A 13,002-nucleotide genomic window follows, 5' to 3' on the forward strand; every position below is an offset into this window, starting at 1 on the left:
CAAAACCCCAGCCCTGAACGAGCCACCCTGGGGACTGGCACGTGACAGGAGGACCTGGAGCTGCTGATGGAGGTGGGGGTTTAATGCTGTTTAATTCAGCAAAGCAGTTGTGTGACGTGGGAAAAGTCCTCTCAGCTTGGAGAGGTTGGTCAGCCGTAAAGCATTTGTCTTATGTATGTTAGGTGAGAACTAGAGGGACAGACAGACGGCTGTACAACCCCACTAGCTTTTGTAGCCCTGTCTCCCCAGGACGAGAGCTTGAGCAGAGCTTTCCAAGGGCTACAACAGCTCTGTGCTGCCTCCCATCCTTATTGTTTCCAAGGAATCAAGTCACTCCCTGCAAGACAAACACGCAGAGGCTCTGTCTCAACACTGTGCTTTTATTGATAATATTTTGTTTGGACCCAGGGGGAAAAAAACCAAACCCAAAACTCAACCTGAATGGGAGAGATGAGCCTCTCACCTGGCCCAGCAGCCCTCCCCTCCCCATGGAGGAGCCGACCAGTCAGCACAGGCTGCTCTGGTGAGACATCCGATGCAGTACTTGTGTTTAATACATTAAAACAATACTTGGGGCCTTCTCCCGGCCCTTGCTCCCTTCCCTTGCTCCCTCCCCCCCCAATACTGATAAATGTCAGAGCATGCAAAACCCTGATCCCATCCTGCCCAGGATATGCGCTCAGCCAGCCAGGCCTTGTGCTGGAGAGCCCACCCAGACCCTATGCTCTAAAAGCTCCCCTTCGAATCCCCAAGGCATTTCGGAGGGCAGCAGGGGAAGAAAAGGAGGGTTATTGCGGAGCGTCTCTGTCCTCCCCGCTGCGCATCGCCACGGGGTTAGGTCTTGCCAGCGGTGTGCTGCTGCAGAGCCAAAGTGATGGCTTTACAGTCTGTCACCTCCTCCGGCAGGCAGCCCTCCTGGTCCCGGCGTGTGGGGTCGGCGCCTGACTTCAGCAGCAGCTCCACGATGTCCAAAAACTCGCAGGCAGCAGCTGGAGGGGGAAAGGGAAGCGTTAGTCTGGGGATCCTGACCCAGGGCGGTGGTGATGAATGTTTCTGGAGCGGGTGCTGTAGCTGGCGACTTCTCATGCGTGTGCCAGAGGCAGGAAACGCCATCTCAGCACCTGGCCAGGCAGAGCAGATCATTTTTCGGGGCAGTGTTCAGTACTCAATGTATTACTTGCCTTTGGATTTAACAGTGCAAAGGAAAGAGAAAAGACAGAGCAAAAGCAATGAAAAGCCAGAAGTCCTGAGAGGGTGTTACTGGTGCATCCACAGCCGCAGAGCCTGGGCAGTTTGCAGGGCATCACCTGGGATGATGCACGGGGTGCCTGGGCACCATTCGGCTAATGCTCCTTCTCATCCAGGACTGGAGACAGACCCTGGGGGGGAATACTGCAGCACCACAGAGAGCCCCAAAGTGCTGCCTGGGAAAGCCTTCCCTGCCTGCTTTTGTACCCAGAATTTATAATGTATTTATAATTTATAACATGCTTATAAACCCCTGCCCCTCACCTGCCTCCTGAACCTCCCAGGGCTCCACAGGCAGCACGTCCCAGGCAGGACATCGGCAGCACTGCCTCACTCCCTGCTTTTATCCATCATTTCTCCTTGCAGAATACTTGGATGGCTTTTAGCTGCTGGCCGGACTTCCCCTGAGCACCACCTCCACATGCCTGTGCCCACAGAGAGCCAGTAATGGCACACCACTGTTATTTCTAACCCATATGTCGGCTAGCAACTATTTTTTCAACCCCAGTTTACTCTGCCAAGATAGAATCAAGTTTGACCTGAGCTCTTCCCTGTCCCAAGGACAGCCAGCTCCCTCTCCAGCCTTGCCTAAGGATGTTAAAAAAAAAGAACCAGGAAAAACTCTTACATTGAAGAGCTGGGCTAGGCTGATACCAGAAGTCCCAGTCCCTGGATTTTCCCTTAAGCCCGTGCAACACAGGTCCCAGTGAAGCCAAAAACTGCCTCAGCCCCAACCTGCCTTATGAGACCACAAAGCTGGCAGCTTCCTCTTGCATTGGTAGCAATTGGTTTTAATTATATTTCAGGCACTTTTACAATGTAACCGACTAACTCTTTTTTGCCATTAAATGTAGTAATTAGAGTGTCTTTTGCATTACTCTGCAGTTTTCTACTGACCCAAAGGGACAAGCAGCACTGTTTACTTAAAATAATTCGAAGTGTGATTGGAGCTTATACTGAAAAAAATAAAAAAAGGGGGGGAAAAAGGGGGAAGAGGTTGATGAGGAAGCAGGTGGGGGTGTGGGTGAGGCTGAGCTGAAGGGCTGGGGGGCACATCCTGGGGTGATGGCACAGCACCCTTGCAGAAAGCAGACTTCCAGGGGTGCCAAGGAAGGTGCGGTGGCAGCTCCTGGGGATGGGGAGTCGGTGCCCGCACGGGGAAAGGCGGCTTCCTCATCTGGTGCTGCTGGCAGGCACCGCCCACGTCCCCGAGTGGGCCAGGGACATCCCCGGGGACGAGCACAGCTGCTGGATTTATCGCACCCTGGGACCCTCGATTTGTCAAGGGCCGGAGCGGCAGCCCTGACACTGGCACGGGTGAAGATGAATTTCCATTCAGCGCAGTTTGCCTTCTGACTCCATTAATCCTCAGGGTTCAGATGATGAATTTCTTTCTTTTTTTTTTTATTATTTATTTTCCCTCCAGCGTTCCCTCCCACTGCCCTGCCACAGCACAGAAAGAGCCGAACAGATGGTGCTTTGCAGGGAAGCCGGAGCGCCCATGAGGATACAGAGCCTGCCCACTCCACGGCCACGTGGCCACAAGTGCTCGGAGAAGCCTTGATTTCCTCTGGGAGAGGCAGCGGCAATGATTTTAGTATTCCCAGCGGGTGGATGGATGGATGGAGAGGAGCTGAAGATGAACGGGCCGTTTAGCGGGAAGACTGTGCTCATACCGATCAACACAGCACCGACCGCTGCCTGCAGCCTGGAGCAGAGCGGGTGCTGCGGTGGGTCCCGCCGGTCAGCCGGTGCCTTCGGACCGCGCTGCCGGCTGGCCTCCACTTAACCTCCGATTAAACCCGGGGTCGGCGCTGATCGGAAGGAGGCAGGATTTATAACCCACAGCAGGATGCAGTTTGACACCGGCTGTAATCAGGAGAGCTGTCACCGCAAGGACAGCTGTCAGGCCACGCCGGCTCATAAAAAGGGATGGAGACACCCTAAAAGCAGTGGCTGTCTCACTGGCCTTGCTCACGGGATTTAACCCTTCCCTGAACAGCCTCTAACAAAAGGGAAGGTCTTGTAAAGGCACCGCTCTGCTCAGCACCGCCAGTTTTCAGACAAGCTCTCATGCCTCTCTGCTGCGATTAACAGCTTGGTTACAAAGTGCTTACTGAGATTGTGAGATTTTCAGTGAGTTCTAGTTTCAGGCAAACAGCCACGTGAATCAAAACCATTCACTCATTGAACAAGCTGTTTTCAAGATTGGGGTGATTTATGACCAGATCAGCTAAGTAAGGGAATGAGGACAGCCTGGGTGCAGCGATGGTCAGCCGGGGACAGTGGGGCACCCGTGGGCACACTGGACCTGCGTGCCAGTGACCCAGAGAAGCTTCCCCAAAGATGATGTACAGGGAGGGGAGCTGGGATAATACTCAAGGTGAAGAAAAAATTTTAACACTTAAAACATTTGGGAAAAAAACCCTGGTAAACTGTCATTATAGAAACATCTGAGCTGGCAGGGTGGATCAGAGAAACCCTTTCTGAAATAACGTTAAATAAATCAGTTATGTCTGTTTGCCTGTGTTAAACAACCAGCTTCAGCCAGCAGCCAGAAGGATCCACCTGCAAATAATTTACATTGAGGTGGCGCACCCATCCTTTAACATATTGGACTTGCTTGAAGCAGGTGCTCTTGCATAACTTACACACATGCTATGCTTTTCCACAACCTACTATAATCCACTGTGCACCCAATGGAAGGCAGATGTCAGTGCCGGAGTTGGGAGCAGGGGAGAGCATCTTCCCAGGAGAGAGAAAGCCCAAAATGTGGAATGAGCTGGGCAGAGAAAGAGGCAACGTGGCATTAAGTGCTGTCATTCTGTGGACATTGCTGCACTAAGCAACAGATTTGCTACTTCAGTCAGAATATAAGAATTTGAAAAATAAAGTACCCTACAGGAAAGATCACAATGGGGAGAAATCATACATTATTGTAATTACAGTCTCGGTTCAGAGGCCCTGGAATCTGGTAGGTTAGATCCAGATCCAAATGCTGTGCCTTGGACTGATGGCCTGCAAAGCAATTTTGCCATCCTGCTAATGTCCTTGTGGAGAGATCATAAGAGAGAAAAAGACACAAACACTTCAGAATGACAAGTATGCTCTTAATTACACAGTGACAGGCATCGAGAGAGTATAAAATAATAACTGGGTATGTCTTAATTTTGGAAAAAATTATGATACAGATTAAATTGCTACTTTTTTTCCTATTCCCTGCACATCAGCACCGCATGTGTCACTTTAGTCTCTACTTCTCTCCTTTGGAGATAGAACAATCTTTCAATTAAAAACACTGCTCTAAAATCATGTATCTAATTAGGACGTAATTGTAGGAAGGACACAAACTGTAACTTTGCTCTGCTGGTTCTGGTAGTAGAGAAGCTGCTGCTCTCTCAGCTGCAATCAAACAGGTTTGTCACCAGGACATGTGGAGGTGAAGGCCATCTTGCTCGTCCCCTTCCCCTCACCTGCCTAACCTGTTCAAGCCACTACAGACCCTCCTCTCGACCCCCGATGGCTAAGGGACTTAGCATTCCCTAGCCAGAGCCACTCCCAGGTCTGGAGGTAGCACAACTGCGTCCTGGAGACACACAGGCGCACAGGACAAACTCTGTGGAAAGTGCATCATTAATTGGGGGAAAAGGAAGAATTTAAGGTGAAATTTGCAGAGCAGAAAGAAGGGAGGACAGCAGTCTTCCTCGCTGCTTCTCCCAGGGCTCCTATTCATATCATGCTGGGATTTGCTGGTGGAGGTAGCTGCTGGTTAATCAAATGCGGCTTCCCTGCTCATATTTCTGCTGAAATTTGCTTTCTGTACATAGACCATTTACTCCAGCTGCAAATCCATCCTGTTAAGAGGGAACAACAAGCTGAAAGGCAGCTTACCGTAATGGAGTGCAGTCTGGCCTTCCCCGTCCTGAAAAAGAGAGAGACTTGATTTTAGAGGTATAGGTAATGTTGTGGGGATACAAGTAAATCCCAGTTTTAAATAAATAAGCTGAATCACAGCAATATTTTAATTGTCTAGATAAACAGCCCAGGACACCCAGCTACCTGGCAGCCAGGCTTTGAATCATCATCCACCATCAATCCGTATTGATGGATAATCAATACCTATCCACACATAAGAGTGCGTGTATCACGTCATGACATGAGTATAATTCAGTTCATAGCGTTATCACTTCCAGCCCATAAAAATGAAGGATTTCGGTCCTACGGCCTTACTTTGGGATCCTCACTAATCCTGATGCTTTAGTGCAAGATGCTTCTGTGCAAGCCCAGCCTTGGCCAGCTACTCGAGAGAAGGGTAAAGCACTGGGACGCTAGCACTGCTCAGGGTGCTGCACTCGTCAGCGCAAGGGAGCACACAGGGGAAACCCCCACTTTTCTTCCAACTGAATAAATCTTAGCTCCTCACTCTTCAGAATTCAGGTCTGGACAAAGGTGGACCCAAAGCCCAAATAATTTCTGTTGGGCTGCTGGTGTCCCTGCCATACGAGGGTAAGGAAAGGGCTTGACACTTGTTGTAGGCGCAACACTTGGGAATGAGAGGCGGCTGCCAAACTCATCCTTGCAAAACACCTGCGGTGCAAGGGCAAAGCAAACCGCATGATTTGAAGACATCGGCACACAGCTTCCTCCTCAAGCTAACATGTACACCACTGCATCAGCTGCAATGGTTTGGGAAGCATGTCCTGCTCCCAGACTTGGCCAGCACGGGCTGGGCTTTTCTGGCGAGTGGTCGGTGCTCACATGGCACGTCCAGCAGTGCAAACCCAGGCACTGCACTGTGCTGCAGCCTCGCCTTACCACAAGAACAGGTGAAATAACAGAAGGAAAGAATTACCGGCCCCTTTGCTTTCACTACCCCGCCAGGATTAGCCTCTAATTCAGTTCTTTGCCTCCTTAATTTATTTGCATCTGTTTATGGAGACTTAAGTTTTTAATTACCATCATCTTTGGGATTAAGGTGCAAATTCTACAGCCTGCCGTGGATTCTGGAGCAGGCAAAAGGGAAAAGAAGAATAAGGAAACAGGTAGAAATCCCACCCGTTCCTGTTTGTGGACTTCTGGTTTCCCAGCCTGTTATTCTGTTTGATATCAACCCTGTTCTGCCGAGGAACCAGGAATGACTTGTGTTTCAGGGTGGAAGGTGCCATGCTCTGCTCTGGGACATCGCACTGACACAGGAACCACAGGAGCAACACGGACAAAAGAGAAAAGCCAGATGTAACAGGCATCTGCTGCCTAAACATCCGTTTCACGTCTTTGCTGGGGAAAATGTGGGGGGTGAGATTTTTTCTTCCATGTGCCGCTACGCCCCATTCGTGGCACTCACACTGACATTTGGAGGCGCCTCATTTCAGAAACCTATTTCTGCCCAAACTGTGGGCAGCGTAATGCAAATGGGTGTCATTAGGAGATACTGCAAACCAAACAAGTGAAGGAATCAAGGATGGCATCCATTGATTATTCCACATTAATAAGGTAGCCGATCTGAGCCAGAGCCCCTGAGCGGTCCTTAAGCACATGCCCACTCGGAGGAGTGACAGGGCCGCCACTGACTTCAGCAAAATATGGAGCAGGCCTGGGGAAGAAGAGGCGGGAGCGCTACAAATGAGTTATTGGTAAGGCAGGCTTTCAAATATGCGGGCTGTGTGTGTGTGCTGGGGGATGGGAAGCCAGCTCCCCTCTGCATCACCGCCTTCAAAATTGTAGCTGACAAAACCCGCAGGTGAATGGGACTGGAGATGTGCAGCAGAAATCCCTTTCCATGGGAACGCTTTGCTGCAAAACTCCTTATAAAATACATAGGACTGCTCCAGGAATTACTACAGCCATTTGTTCCTCTTCCAAAGGCTTGCGTAAAGCACTGCTGCTTCAGCAGCAGGTTTTGGGCTAACGAGGCTTTTTATTTCTCTTAGATGTACTTTCTGGCATTTATTGGGCTAAGAAGAGAGCGCAAGTCCTGGCATACAAAATGCATCTCTTTAATCCCAGTGTGGTTTTTAAAAAGAACTATTAATCCAATGTTATGCAAACATTGTTTACACTTTATTTGAGCTGTGGATTTTTTTTTTTCCCTTTTGAGCCTGATGGCTGGCCAAATGCTATTTGTTATACTTCTCAGATGCTATGCTATTTGCTTGTATTTTCTCTGTGACAAATTTTAATCCAGGTAAATGGAAAAAGCTCTACTGTGGTCACTTAATAAGGGCCTTGAAATGTCCTCGGGAGGCTGCTGATCTCAATCCCTCTTTGATTTGGCTTTTTGGAGCACTGTGGCTAATCAGAGCCCAACGTGCTCGGCTGCTCTGTGCACAGCACTTGGCTCCAGGTACGGCAGCGCTGAGCCTTCTGTGCAAAATGGTCACACCCGGAAACTAATCAAAGATGGGCTGTGAAAGTGAGGATTACAGCTCCCATCGTGGAAATTATGTGAGATGAATATCACCTAGTAGGTGCTGGAAATGTTTGTTTTACAACGAAACAAGACGCACAGAAGTGGTCTTACAATGAATCGTAGCCAGCTTTGATGCAAGGGATATTTCTGGATGTGTGAAAGAAAGCAGCGGTTTCTGGAGCATCGTAGGCAAGGTGCAGTGTGTCCTTCTCCCAGCACATGCCTCTGTTGGGATGAATGACCCCAAATGGTGAGTGGACAGAGACAGCCTGCCACAGCCTCCGTCCTCACCCTGCTGCACCCCGCCCAGGGCACCGGCAAATGTCACTGGCCCAGCCTGGGATTGCTGGCACCAGATTGCCACATCGCAGCCAGGAGCGCATCCTCTGCAGCCAGAAGGAATGCAGAGATGCCAGTGGTGATCAGATGGACCGTTTCACTCATCTGGCTTGCAAGCAGGGGCAGCTAATTTTTCTCCATCGAAACCCATCAGGATACTTCTTGGTTTATTTTATACAAAGCACCAAGATGGAGGGGGATGTTTGTCATGGTTGTTCACTTCTCTCTCCAGCTTAGCTTTCAAATTACGGAAATCTAAATCATACAAAGATGCAAGTACAACAAGACCCAGAGTCTATCGATATACACTGAAACAAATCATTTGATAAATCTGTAATGTAAAAACCCAAATACCGTAACCAGTTATTTCTAAACTGTGCCTATGGAAAGTTAGGCAATCATGGTGCATCATCATTTCTGTACTAAGGCATGTTAAAAGAAATTAGAGAGTTTTTTTTTCCCCAATATGAGCTTCTGTAGCATGACAGAAGCACAAAGAGAAGGTGTTGAGTAGGGGAGCTGATGTCAGGGAGTGCAGAAGAAGAGATGGGCAGCTCCGAGGCCAACACTGAGCTCTGCTGTATGCCAGGATGCCTCCAAGAAATGCCCTTTCAACATCACACATCAGCTGGAATAATGTCAACATGACAGGTTAAAAAGGAGGAAATTAGAGTTCTGATTAAGTGAACTTCAACACAAAAGGGGGAAAAGGCCAGGCTCAAAGCAGTAATACGTGTTTCTGTACAGCTTTGCTTTCGGCTTGTGAGGCAGTGGCAGGTACCTGTCCCAGAGCCCTTTTAGCAATAACCTGTCTATAAAAAGGAGGAGCTTGTGGAAATGGCAGAAACCACACAGGCAGACAGAAGATGACCAGAAAGGAAGGAAAAACTCGTCAAATGTAGGAGCACTCAGTCCCACATACACAAGTTACTGACCAACAACAGATCGATTCCAAGCTTTCCTCTTGCCTCCTAATGCCTTGTGCCATCCCTGGTGCCTTTCACAGCCTCCTGGCACATCTGGCCACGGCCGGATGACAGCTGAGCTGCGCAGCCTTCAAGGGAGATGAGAGTGTTTCCAAATACTTAAAAAATGAAACCAAATACCCACATCTACCAAACCCATCAAAACAAAGATGCTACAACATCACCGGTACCTCTTACATCCATGGCTGTGACAGATGTCACTCAATGAAAATCCAACTACCAGTGGGTATCTTATTGGATAACAGGATTTTGTTCTGCTCCTGAGAAATTTAAGCAAGAGAAATGAGAGAAGATGGACCGAGCACAGATGGACCAACTGTCTTATCCGTTAAGTGGTACTATGGCTACTGCATGTCAATTTTGTCTTATAAGTGATAGGATTATACCGGTGTTGCCATCCCATGTTCATTCCTTGGGAATTTCTGTACCCTGCTTAACCTAACACAAGGTTTCTGGACTGAGGGGCAGAGACATGGGAACAGCTTGGCTGAGCCCTGCTGAGATGCTGCACACGCTATAAAACACAATTCCCACTGCCCCGCCACGGCAAGCAGACCTTGATGTGCCAGTGTTTGACTGTGCTGGTTTCACAGGACAGTTTTTAAAACAGTGTTATATAAACACCGATCTTCCAGACCTGCCTCACTTGCTCTACAAGCTGTGTACAGAAACCTCTGTGAGCAGGAGGGCGGCCCTAAGGGAGACACCGTCTCTTCCTCCATCTCACATGTTTTATTTAGCACAAGTACAGAAAGAGGAAAAACAAAACCATGTTGGTTACCTGGGCAAACTTTGGTCCAGCTAGACCACATATCAGTGACAAAGCTGGGGCTGGACAGCCCTCCACACCAGCTGCGAGGGTCTGCACAGGACCCCCATACCTCCTCAAGTGCTGATCCACACCGAGACCTCATCTCTGTGCCTTCAATCACATCTCCAAGCGCAGACACCATGAGCATGAAAAGCACAGCAGAAAACATACACACTAACCTCTCCCTTTTGAGGGACAGCATATGCACTCTTTATTTTAAGGTATTCTTTCCCCCACATCACCTCTTCTTTCTGTTCATTTGTGGCACCTTTTAAGGTGCACGCTTGTTCCCATTGACAGACTCCAAATGTTGGCAGGGATTGCAGGAGATAAGACCGATGAGGTGATAAGAGTGTTTAACAGCGCTGGGTCCTGGGCAGCATGGATGGGCCAGAGAGAAGATAAATATTTACACTACATCTTTAGAAGGTGAGTGAATAAAAAGGGCTAGAATAATGCAGCTTCTGAACAAGCACCGGTGCTTAGGAGCTGTGAATATAAATCTCTGCAACCTCACGACACACACTCACTCAAGCCAGGGAGATGAAAAATAGCAAGAAAATACCTCCCTCCACTTTTAAAAAGGATTTTATTTCTCATTTTTTTCCACTTTAGACTTCAACTTCCCAACAATTTACTTTAACCTCATCATCTTCTTTTTCTCTCTCTGAAATTTTGTCCCCAAGATGACTGAGGGTCAGACTACAGCTAAAAGCATACCAGAGTTTACATGCTAATACCCACGAATACATAAAACCACGCAATGCAGGCTAATGTAACCAGTCCAAACTCCACCAGACAACTCAGTGGATGGCGCCAAGGCAGCCTTTATTTTCATTTACCTGCTGCTTTTGCACACAGCAGCCTGGATTTGGACACGTACATTAATACACGTAAAATGAATGCTTGTCCAATGGAAGCAGATAGATGAGTGGATATGCGTGTGTGCATATGCTGGCATAGAAAAGCAATCGTTTAGTTTGAAAGTTGATCCTGTTTTTTAATATCCCTACCTTAGACCAGTGTGTACCCACACGCACCTAGACTTTTGCTTTTAACTGCCTCCTGAGCCTTAAAGCAATACCAGAGGCAGCGCAATTTGAGAAACAAGACCATCTAACAGCTTTGTGCCAGAACATCTAGAGTCCCAAATAGCTCCGGCCCTAGGAAAATGAAGCAGACTTTTATGTTTTCTCCCCATTTTTCATACTGGGTGGCCCATACGAGGATAACTGGTTAGCTGGTGTTTGTGAAGTGCTTGTGAGGTTACGGTTGTTAGTGCTAAGCATAGGCTGTTGTGAGACATTGTGATGTGCATCCTTGGTTCCAGCTTGAAGGCAGCTCAGGCACTCCCCAAGGACCAATGCTGTGGGACAAAGGATGCAGAGCAACCTCCGGCAGAAGCAAACCCAAAATCCATGCACTGGTCACAAGCAGCTCTTACTTGGTGATTGCAAATAGCCCAAGCTAACAAGCGCAGAGCTTAGATATCCCATAAGTTTGGTTCCCCAATTTAACTCTTCCACCTCCCCTGCATGTGGGTAGGCTTGACAGGGACCCCTCTCTCACTGAGCTGTCCCTCCAAGAGTTTTCTCCTTCGCCCCCTTCTTTCCATTCAGACCTTTTCCAGCACTGTGCCAGGCAGACATCCATAAGGATGGAAGGTGCTAGACAGATCTTTATCATCACCTCTTGGGCCCTTCTCCAGAGCCTACCGCCAGGCTATCATTTGGCCTATCTTCTAAGTGCCTCACGGATAAATTAGATCTGCATAGAGAAGCAATTATTAAATTTCTAATGGCATGGACCCTTACAGCACAATCTGCTACTGAAAGGCAAAGAAAATTGCATTAGCTTTTGTTTGATTCAAAATTATGATCAAGGGAAGAGGGATGTTGAAGCCCTTTAAAGCCAAACCTCTGAGCTGGGGATCTTTCTGTCTGGGGACCTCCCTTCATATTCGCTGCCTGAGCTCATACTTGTGGTTCATTTAGGTGCGCTAATTTGGAGGAGCCCTCCACTTGCAAAGCTGCTGTTAAAACCAGATCTAAGAAAGCTCAGAAAGAACATGATGCCCAGGAACTGCCACTTGCTCCCTCCTGAAGCCTGCATCTGCTAATGCACCCAAATGCCACCGGCCCGAGGAGTTCAGCGTGCCAGGGTTACGCTAATCCCTCATCGCCCTAGTTTCTAACTGGTGGTGTACCTAAATTTCCAAGTGCAATTTCAATGGGATTTATCACATCTACTATCATCAGCATGTAGTGCTGCTGGCACAGATACAGACTCTCAATATCCCACCGCAGACATGGCTGTCTTTAATTGCAGAACAAACTGATTTCTGAATCTACACAGTGGCTCTGAAACTCTCCGTGCTGTTTTCCTATTGAGCATTTTCACCCCGATTTGCAGCCAGCACTCTGAGCAGAGCTGTGCATTTGTACGCACGTATTTCTAAGTCGCTCCAAAGAATATTTGCTACTACTTGTTACTTGCAGCATCAGGCATCTTTCTGGTCATCAAACAAGTGTGTTGGTGCAATATAAAAGCTGCTGGGAAGCTCCAGGCTCCCTCAGCCCAGGGATCAAAAATGTGTTTGGAAAGAGCCAATGCCTAGAGCGGTAACAAGTGTCACAGCGCTGCAGCTGAGCCAGCCCCCAACAAAACTATGCAAATGTAATCCCAGGCTGTAAACAGGACAATATTCCTAAGGGCAAGATGTTAAAATCTCTCTTCTCAGGGCACCTCCCTGCCCCCTCCCTGCATAAAAGTTAGTAGTTCTTGTACTGCTTTATCACTTTAGCGTGGCTGAGGCAGATACCTGGTTATTTAAGGGGCAGGATAAATGGGCTGAGACAGCTTTCCCATCCCCAATTCACTCGGGAACACTTGGAAATTCCACCTGACACCGGGACCGTGCTGTGCTCTTAAACAATCTCCCGTCTGATCCGATTGTTCCCCAGTGGGGAGGCAGGCTGCAGCTCGCTCAAGAGTCATTGATTGGATTAACAGCCTAATTCCCAACAGATGAATAGAATACTGATGTCTTGTCAGCCCACATCATAGAAGGAAAACACAATCTGCTTCTACAGCCCCGAAATTTAACCCCTTGCTTCCCCGCTCCCCCTCCCTGGGGCACGGGGCTGAACGCATGGGTCCGGCACTTTCAGCTCGAGATCCTACCCATTTGAATGAGAAAAGATTATTAA

At 48.4% G+C, this 13,002-nt stretch overlaps 1 protein-coding gene across 1 annotated transcript in view; it reads right to left on the bottom strand.

Annotated features, from left to right (window-relative positions):
• Positions 1-373: 373 nt before the first annotated feature.
• The window catches only part of ACBD6 (acyl-CoA binding domain containing 6), a 91,791-nt gene continuing 79,162 nt past the window's right edge, over positions 374-13,002 (bottom strand). Inside the window, exons 7-8 of the mRNA XM_075710596.1 lie at positions 5,140-5,170; positions 374-989 (exon numbers count right to left, since the gene is read on the bottom strand). Coding sequence (XP_075566711.1) covers positions 835-989; positions 5,140-5,170 — 186 coding nt within the window. The 3' untranslated portion in view covers positions 374-834. The remainder of the gene's footprint in view (positions 990-5,139; positions 5,171-13,002) is intronic.

This window comes from Pelecanus crispus, chromosome 5 (assembly GCF_030463565.1).
Source record: "Pelecanus crispus isolate bPelCri1 chromosome 5, bPelCri1.pri, whole genome shotgun sequence".
Lineage (NCBI taxonomy): Eukaryota > Metazoa > Chordata > Aves > Pelecaniformes > Pelecanidae > Pelecanus > Pelecanus crispus.